Source organism: Colletotrichum costaricense, assembly GCF_030867565.1.
Source record: "Colletotrichum costaricense strain IMI 309622 chromosome Unknown Scaffold_6.1, whole genome shotgun sequence".
Lineage (NCBI taxonomy): Eukaryota > Fungi > Ascomycota > Sordariomycetes > Glomerellales > Glomerellaceae > Colletotrichum > Colletotrichum costaricense.
This window is the reverse complement of record NW_026848235.1, coordinates 1,932,493-1,947,537: the sequence shown is the minus strand read 5'-3', so window position 1 is coordinate 1,947,537 and position 15,045 is coordinate 1,932,493. Positions and strand designations below refer to the sequence as shown.

The 15,045-nt window shown below is 52.7% G+C and overlaps 4 protein-coding genes across 4 annotated transcripts; 1 reads left to right on the top strand and 3 right to left on the bottom strand.

Moving 5' to 3' along the window:
• Positions 1 to 5: 5 nt before the first annotated feature.
• CCOS01_06857 (uncharacterized protein) lies at positions 6 to 533 on the bottom strand (the record flags this gene model as incomplete). The annotated part of the gene is made up of 2 exons (XM_060455025.1): positions 6 to 245; positions 318 to 533. 2 exons carry the CDS (start codon positions 531 to 533, stop codon positions 6 to 8), a joined length of 456 nt encoding a protein of 151 aa, XP_060314725.1.
• Positions 534 to 1,893: 1,360 nt separating this feature from the next.
• CCOS01_06856 (uncharacterized protein) lies at positions 1,894 to 2,703 on the bottom strand (the record flags this gene model as incomplete). Its single annotated transcript, XM_060455024.1, has 2 exons — positions 1,894 to 2,133; positions 2,506 to 2,703. Coding segments are annotated over 2 exons (438 nt in total), but the record flags the coding sequence as incomplete, so codon positions are not given.
• Positions 2,704 to 7,053: 4,350 nt separating this feature from the next.
• CCOS01_06855 (uncharacterized protein) lies at positions 7,054 to 7,209 on the top strand (the record flags this gene model as incomplete). Its single annotated transcript, XM_060455023.1, has 1 exon — positions 7,054 to 7,209. One exon carries the CDS (start codon positions 7,054 to 7,056, stop codon positions 7,207 to 7,209), a length of 156 nt encoding a protein of 51 aa, XP_060314723.1.
• A 1,887-nt stretch (positions 7,210 to 9,096) lies between these two features.
• CCOS01_06854 (uncharacterized protein) lies at positions 9,097 to 9,588 on the bottom strand (the record flags this gene model as incomplete). Its single annotated transcript, XM_060455022.1, has 1 exon — positions 9,097 to 9,588. The coding sequence occupies one exon, from the start codon at positions 9,586 to 9,588 to the stop codon at positions 9,097 to 9,099; it is 492 nt and encodes a 163-aa protein (XP_060314722.1).
• Positions 9,589 to 15,045: the final 5,457 nt, after the last annotated feature.

Below are 15,045 nucleotides of genomic sequence, written 5' to 3'. Positions count from 1 at the left end.
TCCCCTCAAATCTTCGTCACAAATGCGCCGCAGTTTGGGTGATTCCAACTTGCATTAGTGGACACATGATGGGAAAGTTGCGTGTGGATGGCCAAAGTACTGTACGAAGAAAGGTACTTCGCGAGAATCGTTCCAGGGATGCGTAATGGCAGTCCAGCTTCCTTTCCGTTCCTAGAAGGTGTGTGGAAACCTTCGTCAGGGGGAGAGGCACATCCATCCGCGGGCTGTGATGAATGATATCCACCCTTGATCAGGGTTAGTACCATGTTGATGTGGTCTTGGTACGGATAGGGGGCAGGACAATCGAGGTAACTTACATCGGGATCAACGGCCCATAGAGCGAGTTTGACCGCTAGAACATCCGCAGTCCGTCTCCTACGGATACGTCCTTCCGCATATGCTTCATCAACGCTAGGAGCTGATGACTCCCGGTTGGTGACGGGCACCGACAAGGTGCAGATGTCATCTGGACCATGCCCGCATGCCCGGTCAAGACCTACGGATTCCTTGACCTTTCCTGATCTCCCCTCCATATTGTCCTGTCGAGGGGACTAACACCCAAGCACCCCTGTCGAGTGACCGCTTTCGAAGTATTGCGTTGCAACTTGACCATCTGCAGCAGTTACGCTTTCCGCGTGAGATTCGCTGGCAATTTGGCAAGAAGTTGAAAAACGGTCGACTCTTGCGGCAAAAAGCGTGTAAGTCTGGACGAACGCTATTGAATTTGAGCCGCCGTCATGGGCGGCTACCGGAAGAATGAGTGGTCGTCAGTCAAGTCGGGCCAAGCCGCGAGTCCCACGAGGCGCTTATAACAGGGGGGTTCGTATTGGTGATTGGCTGGCATGCGACTCAATCACACCTCGCCCGCTTCGTCGACGGACAGTCCAACAACAACATCTGCGCCATGCTCGACTTCGCGGGGCATTCTGCTTATTTTCCCGCGATGAACCTGTTGGAACGGTCGACAATGGCGCCTGATGGTGCCGTCTTGCTTTCATGCCGCGACAGTGTTCCAGTTGGTTGTGAATGGCGGCACCCGTAATCATAAACGAGCTCTGCCCAGCCGCCACTTGCATGCTCACTCGGACAGGGATGTTGGTACATCTTGTCAATACTCAACTCGATACCAGTCGTGAGTGAAGCCCTGCAAAAAGGATATGCAGATGTGTAATAATTCGCAAAAACACCCCTGTATCTGCTCTCCAAGTCCTAGAGAAGAAGTTGCGGAGCTCGACTGTGAAGTGATGGGATAACGTCTTGCCCTTTCCTGATGTGGTCAAGAACGTGAAAGATATGCGTGTCGAAGGCACTCGGTTATCAAGTCGTCCCGATGTCCGTCTCGTTGCCTGGTCATGACAAATGTATGCCCCCTTGTCCAAGAGAGCGCAAGCAGGGAGTATTTGAGTTGATGCAGAAATTCCTTCATTGAGATGTCAACTCACCTTTAGAATGACCCGTAGCTAAACAGACCTCAAGCCCGTCATCTAGATTACATAACAAACAAGTCTACCTACAGGGGCTGACTGGACAGGGTCTGGTCCGAATATGAGCCCGTTGGGCTGCGATGGGCTTTTGGAATTGAAGAGATCTCCTGGCCCAAGATGTCGTATTTCTAGGCGGGTATGAAAAGGGGGAACGAGGTCTCTTTCACCGCCATGAAATCGGTGTACCTAGCTGGACTAACCACTTGGCTTCCCACAAGTGACGTGCCCAAGGGGGAAGTTTTCTTGGCTCAAGAGGAGGACGGCAGTCCATCGAACATCGATGGAAGTGAGGCGACCGGGACCAAGGGGTGCGGTACCCCATTGTTCGGAATGATTGGCAGGCCAGATGGCCATGTGAGGTATGCTGCAGGCACAAGGAGTGTTGGGGTGTTCAAAGATGCTTGCCTAGTCAAACTGTCGGTAATGATAGGCCGCGCGCAAGGCCGCATGAAGACCCTGTGGTGTGTTGGAGTCCCGTATGGTACAGTGGTAAGGTCCTAGCAAGCTGGGAACCCCAGCACTTGAACCAATACATCACCTTGACTGTGGGCCAGAGGGTCTTGCGGTGAAGCAGCTTCTTCTCAGGACTCGGACATAGATGACATAGCCAGTGCTCCAGATACATGGTATCCACGGGGTCGGGGTTACTCTTCATCAACGGTGGTTTGCCATGACGTTCGCCTCCAGACGACCATGGAGGAGACTAAGTGGACGAGCGCGCCCCCTCACCTCGGTTTGCCCGGGACGCAGGAGCAGGCATTAATGGTTCGATTTACGAGAAAGAGGGTGTGGCTTGCAGGCTCGAGGTACTTTGCCAGCTCGGACTTGGAGTTGAGAGGCGCCACCGTTGCGACTATTTCGCATTGTGCCTTAGGTTGCGACGCCGTTGACGATGAGGTGCTGTTGCATCAGCACGCCACGCCGATGAAGAGTCCCTTGACATTTTCCGAAAGGCGCAGAAGACGGGAGAGTGACGAGGTATGATGGTGTGTATGATTCTGACAAGCCCCGTTTGGCATACGGGGCCGTTGGCATCGGAGACGGAGTGAAGACTGCTCGAATAGCCGTCCAGCTCTACAGTAGGCTTGCCATCAACAGGCTGAGCGGGCAGTCGAGACTGTACCAACGGCCGTATTATAGTGGCTAGCTCCAATTCGGCAGGGTCTTTGAAGAGATTCAGACCGGAAGAACACTGAAGGATAAGTCGAGGCAGCTTAGCCTACGGAGAGGGAGTTGGTTAATCTAGCATACGGACGTATGTCGAGGTGCACTAAAATAGTGCGTAGCTAATCCGACTAGCTGGAGACGTTGGCGCGATGACCTCAACTATATGGTATAGTCATTCATCTCAAAAAGGCTAAGTTGCTACCTAGTCCTCCTCATTCGATGGTGGCTTGCATTCTCTAACGCAAGAAACCTACACATTTCTCAACCGCCTCAAACACAAAGAGAAAAGGACAGTATACGTACCTTTTTCCTTTTCGCCAAATTCAACGACAAGCCATCGAGTAGAAGCTGGAGATGAAGGGGGAATTGAACATGAGTGAGTAAAGGGATAGAGAGGTAAGGGGGAAACGAGGGCGACATAGGGACGCAAAGCATAGACGTGGAGCACATTGTGTTGGCATCGTCTGACGGCAACAATGGAAAAGGCGGAGACTGGTTTGCTTCCGTGCCAATATTCGAAGTGCAATACTTTGCCGTTGGGAACTTGTACGAACCATTCCAAATGGCAAGATGGGATGTTTGATGGCAGTTTGAAAAAGACGGCCAACGAAATCACTGTGGTTGGTGATGAGAAAGGAAGTGGCAGGCGAGATGACAGGGACGAGCAGCAACATTCGGGAGATGCAGGGAAGGAAGAAGCAGAGCAGAGCAGAGCAGAGCAGCAAAAGAGTGCTCAAGGAAGAAAAGAGGGAGAAAAAATTCAACAAAATCACATCGAGGTCATTTCACAAATGCAGTTGCCCAGATTTGTCACTTGCTTCCTTGTCCACTCGGTCAGTTCTCACCAACACCGAACCAATGCCTCATGCAGTTTTCGCACTGTCCTCTCACCGCACTTTACGACATATCTTACAGTGCGTAGCCTGTCCCGAATTGGCAACTTCATTTCGCCTGCTTTACTCCGTTCTGCTCCCGTCTACGGATACTCCTCCATTCTCTCTCTCTCCCACACTAACGGCAACACCACACATCCCAACCCAAACCACCGCTACCTAGTTCATCAACTCAACCCGGTCAGTGGTTTCTCATTCCTTGCCAGCCACAGCCCAGGAAACGCCATGTGCCCCCCGATCAAGCCATCGGGCTCTTTCGGACACTGTCGCTGGCCACGTTTATGGCCGGCTTAGCTTCCTCGGGCCCTGACGGCGGGCATGCCCTCCCTCTCTGCATCTCATCTGCGCAAGGTCAAGGTTTCTCCTTTTTGAAAGCATCGCGCTTCGGGTTTGCACTCGCCTCGCCCTCGCCGTCCTTGGCTACAAGGAAACCTCCCGACACCTTCAGACGGGCACTTCACATCCTTCGCCCCTGCACTCTCACATCACACCGTGAGCACCCCGACGGACAAGTCTGGCGACCCCAACCGAGCCGAGTTTCGCCCGCTCTTAGCCTCAGCCGGCCCATATTTGAACCTCATTAGGCTGTCCTGGTCTTGGCCATAGATCTATGTGGCGTATTCTGTCCTCCGCAAGGAACAACAAGAACATGGACCGATGAGGGACGTGACGACCTTTCCTCTTGGCATCTTCTTCTTGCAAGAGCCACGCCTCAGATGTCGACTCCACTCTTTTATGTGAACCCCTGGTCAATCGTGGCATTCGCTCTACTACTGTCACTACGACCTGTCCCAGCGCCCGTTCTCATCTAGGGAACTGTCCTGTTTTCACAATTCTGCTGTCTTCAATTCGTCACGAACATGATGGACCGTCTAGGGTTTAGTACGAGACGACGGATACGTCTAGGTGAAAAGGCGTCCCGCCGCCGAACTACCTTTATTACTCCACGTGGACTCAGTTTCGCCTCAGGAACCCTATGCCTATCCCGGGACCTAAACTTGGACGCGGAATTGGACCTGGACCCAGGCCTGAACATGGACTCAGCTGGAGCAGGGTTGGCAATCTGGTCAGGGACATTGATGCGGATATCGATGAATACGTCGACCGGCAGCTCGATCGACCATTCTACTGACACCTTTTGTCTCTGCTTCTTTGATCCAAATTGAAATGTAGCCAGACGGGGTCATAATCAAGTACTTCGTTTGAAAGCGGCCGCTGTTCTACTGTAACTTCCTCATGCCGCTGTCGTATGGCTGTCTGTCCCAGTAGCATGCTTGCTTTGACCCCCAACTTGCACTCTCCGCCGTTCCAACTCGGAGCGGAGGAGCATCTCAGTGCCTCTACGCCTGCCTGTGGTGCGGCTCCATCATTGAATTGGATGCTCGTGTCTGGACAAGCTGATGTTCAATCTAACGTCTTCCTTGCGGTAGCATTGCCCCCTGTGGGTTGGAGTAACTCCGGCAGGGAGAGTTAAATCCGCGAGCGATCTAACGGTACCTGTTCGCCCTTATGATCAGGACAAGGTGCCTAGAGAATCGGCAGCGCATTACGGATAGATGGGAAATACCTTAGCTTTGGCGGACACAAAGGGCGCCATCAACGGAACGGTCTTGCCCAAACTAGACTAATAAGCAGGGCTTGACGCGGATCGCTCATGTGCGACATCGTCTGAACGATCCACTCAACACAGCGGCTCATCTCTACGCTTGACAGTGAAGTCGGCTTGGGACGCACTAGGAACTAACTGTCCACGAGGGGTCTCCCGACACCATCAGGTCGAGGACAATCACAACTCAAGACAGGGACATGGGTCACCCATTCTTCGTAGGCACTTATGCTTGCCCTACCTCACGCTGAGGGGACTGACCATACGGCACGGCACCAGTAGGCCCTGCACAGAGCTCAGTGCTGGTTGCTGCTGCTACTGCTGATGCTGCCACGCCAAGCTATCCCTGGTCCAAGTGGCCGATGTTCTGTGTTCCCACGTTCCCCAATAGAAAGTGCGGCCAGTGGGTGCCATGCGACAATGGGAACACACGAGAGGTGCACCTACCTGCCCTACCCTGCCCCGAATACCCGTCACCAGTCAGTCATTGAACCGGGCGGGGCGGCTGAGGACATGCGTCTTCCATCTTTCTCTTTCTCTGTCTCTCTCTCCCCTACACACACTTTCTCGCTTCCTCTTTCTTCCTCTTCCAACCTCTCCAGAAACTACATTTGGATGATATTGTCATGCCTTGGCAGCCCACCACAAAAGACTCTTGAAGAACCACCTGCCAGACGTTGAGCCGGCTCAGTAACGTAGTCGTCGAAACCAACATCTTGGGTCACGCGTTGCCCATACAGCACTCGAGACGGAACACCAGAAAAACGAGACATTGCGTCAACAGACCCAAATTTGGCTGGGCTGCGCCTCTGAGGTGCATATTGGGGGCTCTTTCGTTCTAAGTGGATATCACGTCCAACAACACCCATTGTCTTCCAGAAAGGCCGCCTGCGTGATACCCTGGTCTTACCAACACAACAAGGCGGGACAGTACCCGGCTATCACGTCTCATTTCGAACTAGCGTACGACTTATCAAAAGGGCAAAAAGACAGGCCAGAATCTTTCACCCAGTCGACCAACCATTGCACCGTTGTGCGTTGGAAGTACACGGGTGCTTGTTAGCCCTGTGCGGGAGAGCCAACGGCCTGAGCTGAGTCGGATTAGGCTGGTTTCTCCACGGCCGCCAAAGCATCTCCACAACCAGGCAGCTTGTCGACCACCTCCTGCAAAGGGGCGGATCAAACAACCCATCTGCCCGGTCCGCACCCGCAGCCAGCATCTCTCCCAGGTACATCGACTTGCAAGGTACAAGCCATTTTCACGACCCGTTGCATCTTCCACATTACTTTCCTCCACCAAGTTACAGCCCTCCCTTGCGTCAACTTGAAGACTTGCCAGACAGACGCTTGACGCACCACTATCTCCCGACTGGCATCTTCCAACACCAGAACAGAGAAACTTTGACGCGTTGGCGAGCAACCAACAGCCAAGCTGCGTCTACTTACATTTGGCATCACCGGTGTGATAGCTACCTGTTGGTCCTCCTTCGCTTGACTGGCAGATTTGACGATGGCAAACAAGTCAGCCCACTCCCGACAGTCGATTTCAAGCCAATAGCCAGTCTTGAGCTTGTGTCACGACGATATATAAGACAGACGACATATCCTGACTCGAGCTTCCAAACAATACACTCTTCATCCAGCCAGAACAACAACTATACAACATACGAGACCATCCCTCTTACCAGTCACCTCTAAGAAACCAGTCCTTCGTCTAGCTTTTTTATTGCAAGACGAGTCTTCGCCCGTCACTATCGAGCTTTACACGCAGAAAAAACAAAGCCTCACTTAGAAGCCCACCGCTCGCGGCCGAAGAGACCTTCTCACAACAGCTTCGACTCTTCTTCTCTTTCTTCTCCCTCTTCCCTTTTTTTCCACGGAGAAGATTCCTTCTCTAGCCAAAATGTGCTCCAGAGTTATCATCACATGGGGTTGTGGCTGCACCGAGACACGGCCTGTATATGCGTGCAGCTCTCACGGCCATTGCGGAGGTGTCGTAGACAAGCCGCAAAGCCAAGATGGCACTTGCTTCAACTGCCAGAAGCAAGGGAAATCGTAGGTCCGTTACAGACTCATCACTCGGTGAGATGCCAACTAACGGTCTCTTGGGCATTAGATTCGACGACGGCCTAAAAGTAGACATAAAGCCGAGGGAAAGAAGACTATGAAGAGCTTCTTTCTACCGGACTCGACCATATTATGAGGCTCACGCCTGCCGTTCCGCTTCTCTTCTGTGGCATTATCATTGCCAACGACTCCAGCAGAATAGAGCTTTGAGAGACACCATGATCTGTTTCTATTATTCCGTTCATCAGTATGCTGGTTTATTCACCAACCTTTTTTTTTTATTTCCTTCTTAGCAACCTACGATGATGGAGTATCGCATGCGGATTTTTCTAGACTGCGTGAAGCAGCAACCCAGTTCGCAAGGTCGGGCATCTCGACTCTCACGAACACTCTCCCTGTCAATAGCTCCTCATTGTGGAGATATCAATTCAATCATTTAAACTCTAATCCGCGTGCTTTGCAAGTCGCTACCTGCCTTAGATATGCAAAACCAATGTCGGTGATTTGACTGTCCATGTTATGCAAGATACGGGAAAAAGAATTTTCACTGCCAGACAGCTTGAGAAAGCAAATTGGCAGGGCAGGCTCAGAATTTTTCTTGTGTCCCCTGTCATAGTCAAGCCACATTCGCGGGACACTTGCATTTGATGTCGGGCCGCACTCAAGCATCCCGTTTTATTCTTCTGTTCTAACAATGCCTCTTGGACCCCGAGAAATGGTTTCAAAATGGGGCTGGGGCGGCAAGAGAGAACATCAGCATGCGACCGAAAGTTTGGCCTACTGGACACTTGACTACCAAACCTGTCAAAAGAAGAAAAGAAAAAAATTGGACAATGTGGCACGGCAGTGAACACACGGGAGCGGTCCGCCTGCGACAGCACGTTGCCTCGTCCGACGGGCAGCAGCATTCGGTTGGGTGGATGTTTTGGCCTCACAAGACATGTCGGCCCCTGTCGGTTCCCGGAAGAGGCGATTGATTCACTTGCACACGCGCATACACACACACACATACACGAATTTGTGGCTAGCAAGACAAACAATTTTTCACCCTCAGACACTGCACCCGGCAAGCGCTTGTTTATCCTCCAACGGCATTCATAAGGTTGTTCGAGAAGGGAGGGCGAACCCCCTAGGCAAGCCACAAAAGACGCCCCAAGCCAGCATGAGGCTGGAAATAGATGGCTGTAGTTACGGCGCGTAGCGGGTAGGATTCCCACGACCCAGCATGAGCATTGCGTCATGTGATGGCAAGCGAGTAGTTCAAGTTTGGACGCGAAATCATTGACGCGAAGCATACGCGCGACAAGCGACAAGGTGTTTATTTGCCTCGGAACAGAGTCAAATACTGTATACCACCTTTTCTTCATTTCGGTTTTTTCGAGAAAAAAACAAAATCCGCCGTAACAGATGCGTATAGTGCTTGATGAAAGTCCGGATCTATCGAGTCAGGAAAAGGAATGGGGGAGGGAAGGGGACAGGGGTGAGAAACTAAAGAGAGCAGATTAGCGATATCTATCACGAGAGAGAAGAAAAAATGAGAGGGATGTAGAATAAAAAACAAGGGGGCCTAGGCTTAGGAAGAAGAGAGAGGGAGAGAAAGAGAAAAAAGGCCATAGAAGCAAAGAGGAGGGAAAGAGAGTGACGCTGGATTGACAATATAAGCCCAACTCGCAAGCCAGCGAGCGGTAGGGCAGAGTGCAGACAGACATGGAGAAAACGAGACACCATGCCATCAAGCTTGGACCAATACTACGCCACGCTGCGTTAGCGTAACGGCGGAGACTAACGTCAACCTAACCTTCCATTGAGGAGAGAGGTCTGGAAGGTACCGTGCTTCGCAAGTTCGCAGATGGGATGGCCTCTTCTCAAGGTAAGGTGCCTAACCCTTGTTCATGGTCATGTCAATAATGGAGGATATCCATAGATGTGTATGACGAAGCCAGCGGAAACACACACCGGCCCGGTCAGGCGTCCCGGGTACCAAGATGCTGTGAGCAGCCGAGACTACGACCGCGATAAATGCTCGACAGGGAAATTGAAATTCAGCGAAGAAGGGATATTTCGGCGCTCTCCTGTGCCTGGAAGGGAGTATGATGTACCCGCACACAGTATTCCGTATGGATACACCCCGTGATCCTGGACTGAGCCAAGGCAAGACACCGCAGGATAGGACGAGATAGGACGCTCTCGCCGGATGCAACCCGCCCTTCCTCCCATTCAATGCGCGCGGCGTGCGGCGTGTCTCAAAGCAGAGCGAGCGAATGCGTCGTATATTGACGAGATGGAGAGCCTCTCGAGACACGGCAAGGAGAAGCGAGGTGAGGTGGGCAAAAGGCAGGACAAGGCGAGAAGAGGAAGGGAGGAGGATCATGGATGAAGAAGAGAAAGTTGAGGAGACGGCGGCACAGAAACAAAAAGATGAGATGAGGATGGAGACGAGGAGAGAGGGAGCTGCATGAAGACAGGACCAGGGTAGGAGCCTCCAGCAGACTAGCACTCCTGCCAGGTACTTAGCTAAGGTACGTGCGTACCTTCCCCCTGTCATCCGTGTCCGCAAGTGGGTCGGGAGATTGACACCTCTTTCCGACTTCCTAGCTCCTTCCTGCCTCCCTAGCTCCTGCCTCCATACCTTACCCCAGTACGGAGTACCTACGTAGTAAGGTACCTACCTAAGGTACCTGAGGTCAGATACAACGGTACCTTCCTTGCCTCCTGCCTGTGCTGCACTTCACCTCATCCGAATCCAATGGAACCCAGGGCCACCAAAGATGATTGCACTTGCATAGATTGTCTGTCTGAATGTCTCCTCTTCTCTCTCTTTCTCTTACACACAGTTCACTTCTACTCCTCCATGCTTGCTCATGCAAATCTCATCCCCCTTCCCCTTCCTCCTCTCCCATGCTCAACATGGCAGGGAACATGCGTACACTGCGACCTTCCTCTCCAAAACTTTGCCCTGCCCTGCCTTACCTGCATCTAGGTAGCCCTGGCCTTGTTCCTTCATCTTGGCAGGGCATTCACACAGCATCACTGGAGCAATTCAAGCTGCGGATGAAGTCACCAAGACCGACGACCGGGGACAGAAAGGCAGCACGTCTCATTGAATGCGCCCCCCTTCCTCTCGCCCCTGCCAGCTTCGCTCCAGCTACCTGGCATCGAGGGCCCAGAGAACAGGTCTGTGGAAGGACCATTGCAACTAGTTTGCCAGACATGCTTTCCTAGTTTCCACCCCGAGAGACCCTCGCCCTCGTATCTGACCCAGCATGTCGTTTCTCGGAGACTAGAACGAGAACCAGGAATTAGAATCAGTAGGCCCAACCCAAGGTAGAAACTGACGCTACCTTACTTCTGCTGCTGCTCCCGCTTCAGGTCCCAGGAACTAACATGTGGAACAGCAACTATGAATAATCCCGTACGAACGGATACGTACCTTGCCTTAAACTCGCCAGTCACAATTTGGTGTGATAGTCCAGCCAGAGGATAGACAAACCGAATTATGGGGCGAGGGCAAATATCTCAAGTATACAAGGTCACGGATGCACCAACTCTACTTTATGCTTGTGTTCTGCCGGCATCACAAAGCGACCTACTTCATCGTACCGCACCACATTCCTTGCTTGACATGCGCCGTACGACATCGGACGGACATAGGCACGCGCTCTCTCCTCAACGGACACGTTTCTATCCTCTCACAACCCCCTCAACCTCCATCTGCTACAATGCCCGGCTTGACACGCGGCATGGCAGTGAGACTCCGTCTTGCTACTGTATGCAACCTTGTACAACCTGGCCGACCCCCAAAGAAGGGGGCTGATGTGGTCTCATTCCCGCGTCATAGAAACGCAGCATCGCGACGCAGACGGCGTTGGTTCCTGGTTCTTGCCAAGCGGCGATTTCCCTCGTACGCCCACCGCCGTCATTCACTGCCATCTCGCCTTTGGCCAGGGACCCCAAACCAGCTCGGTAAGCTGGCCTTCCAAGGGGGTCAAGTTGGCAAAGCAATGTGGCTGACTGGCGATGCGAATGGGTTTCCCAATCTGCCTTCCTTCGTCAATTCGACAGACATTTCCACCGGAAAGTGGAGTCGGCACAAGACTGTTAGCAGTAACCACCATACAGAGTACATAGAGCTGTCCCTGGATTTGCGACAAGGGCACTTGTACGCGACGGGAGCCCGTCCCTTTCGCACTGGCCAGCTCGTGGTCGAGGCATAAGGCAAAGCAGACGGTCCGTTTTTGTTTTAAACAACAACCCTGATATATCAAAGCTGATCATGTTTGGCAGAGGGCTTAGACAAGAGCAAAGATTCAGTTTGTCCAACCATTTCGAGGTACGGATAGTCCACCACGAGGACAATAGCCGAAAAGTTTGTCACGTCTGTTTTCTCTCTTCTCGCCCCCCCTCCCCCCCCCCAAAATACCATTGCCCATAACTTCGGCCCGCAAGCGCAAGTCGCTGTGCGCAAGAAGCATAACACAAGTAAAGACTCCCTTGCCGTTTCCTTCATGTCAAGGTTGAGCAGTGACACCAACCACGGCTACATACAGACGAGGTGACCGGGGGTCATTGCTCATCTTCACTTGGCCAGCCAGTACTTTTCCGCTTGTTGCGGATCATCGGCCAGCACTGGGGCACCCCTCCCTCCTCAATTCCCCCATGTGCCTTGGGGGCGCAGAATGAACTAGCATTGCTGACAGGCCCATCGCGCCCGCCCGCATGGTCTTCGGCGGCTATGCACATCGCTTCAATCCTGCATAACACCAATCATTGACATTTAAAAAGTTCACAAACCTCATTGATTGTGCCACAGTGCTGCACTTTGGACTTCATCTTCCGCTCGTCGAACAATACCAGCCGCGCCGTCCACCTGCGTCAAGTATACCTGCGACGCTCACTACACTACCGTGTCTCTATCAATTCACGATATTTTATGCCCTTCTCGAGAATCTATGGAGCCAGTGAACGGCACATGAGTCTTTGCTCGCCAGTCCGAGCCACAATCAGCGACGGGAAGCGGAATCCAGTCCGCAAGCCGGCTGCTAGCGGTTGAACGAATAACGAGGGTGGCACGGTTGGCCGCTTAATCCCCTCTTCCGTTTCCTTCCATCCCTACATGGACCCATCCATGCCTAGATGGCCGGAGGATGAGGAATAGTGTGAATGAAGAGACCTGCTCGAGCTCTCAGCAGCAACTCAGCTCGCGGCAATCCTTCGCCCCCATCTGGAAATCTCAAGCCTCCACCCAATGCCTCCATAACATGCTAGGGGCAGGGCAGTCCCTGTCTTGATCGATCTTTGAGTCCCACGGTTCGAAGTTTAGCGCTGTGCCCGTGTCCCGCATCAGCTTGAGGTTCCATCCTTGCGACTGATCGATTGATACTGCCCGTGAGCTTTGGTCAAGACCAGAGGGGAGCCTAGAGACAATGTTGGTTTGACAACGCGCAAGAACCGCCTCATGATGTAACCCGAGTCTGATGCTCTGTTTTCTCTCTATTTCAACTCATTTCGTTCCAGTCATCAGTATTCAGGCCACAACAAACAATTCTTTCCTTTCCGCATTCCCGGCTCAAGGCTTTTCTTGTTGGGGCCCTTGCTCACCGGCTCCGGCTCCCTTGGCCCGTTGACCGGGTTCGTGTACGACCCGAGACCAACAAGCACGATGAGAAATCCATCGGACCCTCACCCCCTTTTTTCTTCTATCCGTTCTTGAGATCCGGAATTCCACGCTGCAGCATACAATGCTCGGCAAAGGCGCCTGTTGGGAAACAGTCCTTCATCAGCGGACGAATGAGAAGCCAAAGGCGTAGAACTGGCTGTGTTCGTCGGTCGACGTTGAACGCGGCCATGGTTGGACACTTGGAGCCCGCCGGTCCAAGCGGCCTGTTCGGCGGGACTTTTTTTCTTCTTTCCCCTTTCGCAACTACATCCAACGCTCCATCTACCTGGTAGCTGCACCCCGGCGTTTCTCGGGCCTCGGGGGTAGCGGCACACCCTTCGTTACCTGCGACCCCATAAGGCACTTTTCCTTCATTTCGTTTGTCTCTGGAGTACGGCGTGGAGGAATCGGAGAATGGGTGTGCCACACGTTATGCGTGTGCGTATGTTGGATCCAGACAAGCTAAAGAGACGCGGCTTGGCGTCTTCACACGCAGAACGTGAACAAATCCGCGAATCACAAACGAGTTTGTCGACCGCTTGTTGGTGTGGCCTTGTAAGCGAGCGTCCATACACCCATCCAAGCGCCGCCGTCATTATCGTCGTCGCTGCTAGCTATGAGAATTCCTTTCACCCCATGCGCCCGAACTGATTCGTAGATTACCTACAGAGCTATGGCTGATGACTCGTGGGGCTTGAGTCGTTGTATCTGTCGATGTGATGAGACCGGGATTCGAGAGGCGAGATGGAGAAGAGGAAGGGGCCCCGTCCGGAAGAGGATTCGAAGAAGACGCGTCTCGGACGTACCCATGGTATCCACGATACCCATGAGTATCATCATGGGCCATGATCCATCCTGGAGATTCTCCCACCCTTTCCCTGTTCTTTAGAGGAAGAGGCAAAGCCCGTCTCCGTTCTTTGCATCATTGCTCCTCTTACATACTGGGCCCCTCGTCCACTTATCCTGCCTTGCCTATCCGCATCACGAGGGGGAAGGAACAACAAGAATTTTGGAACAAGGAAGGCGTGAAATGTTTGGATGAACGCCTTGGGTGCGGGTGGCGCCGCTGTCGCCCGCGCCGCCCACCAGGCTACGAGTAATCATGTCGAGCGAGCTTTTCCCATTGCGTCTTGGTGCCCAGTGTCTCGTGATGTGACGTGTAACTTTTTGTTGCACGCCTTCAAAACCCCCATCTGTCTGCTTCCCTTGTGCGCATGCCTGGAAACGCATCGAGACAGTCTGAAATTAAACAGAGGCAGTCAGTGCAGGGTCGACCGACCGACCAACATCCTACGTGACGATCCCGGTCCCCTCTCCAAAGGCCCAAAGGGAACAATTAGGTAGTGAAATGATGACAAGGTGCAGATCCAGACCCGGCCGGGTTGGCTCTCCTATTAGCCTCACACCCTCTCTCTTTTTTTCTTCTCTTATCCTTTTTGCTGCCTGTCTTGCCCTGGGCATATGCCAATCTTCCCCATCCGTGCTCTTTCGGGGGGAATCCACACACCTGCTTTTCTTTTACTCAGCTATGACAACTCCTGCGAAGGGTGTAAGTGCGCAGCATCTCCGGGTCATGGGGTCGGTCGGAACTTGGAGCATCCGTGAGTGGGAAAGGGCTGCGGCGCTGCGGCAGCGGAGTCGGAAAGCAGGCAGAACTAGGCAGGCACAGGCAACAGCAGCACATCACGAACGTACAACAAGTCGAAACGGGCAATGGCAGACAACATCATCACGATTCGCAAGCATCGAGCTGACGACAAAAGTGTCTCACAATCTCGTGACTGCAATGTACGTTGTGCACCAACAAGTCACAAACCAAGCCCCGAGGGGGCGGCCATCCTCTTGTGATATCAGTCTGGTCCAATTTCATGAGGTGGTTCAATCTGCGGCAAGATAGAATAGGAAACAAGGGACTAATCATCCCCCCTCTCATCGCGAGATAATTCCAATCTGTGTTTTGTGTGTGTGTTCTTCATCCTCTCAAGAAAAGGGGTTCCCAGGTATTGCATTGCTTCTTCGCTCTCTTCCCTCTTCCACACATCAAGCCACCAGGAGCCAACCCCATTTCCTTGGTTTCTCATCGTGCCAGTCCCCAACCGCCCCCCTTGCTCTTACACCCCCTTGATCGCCTTATTGTACAAAAATCAGCTTTTTACATAATTCACCGCAAGC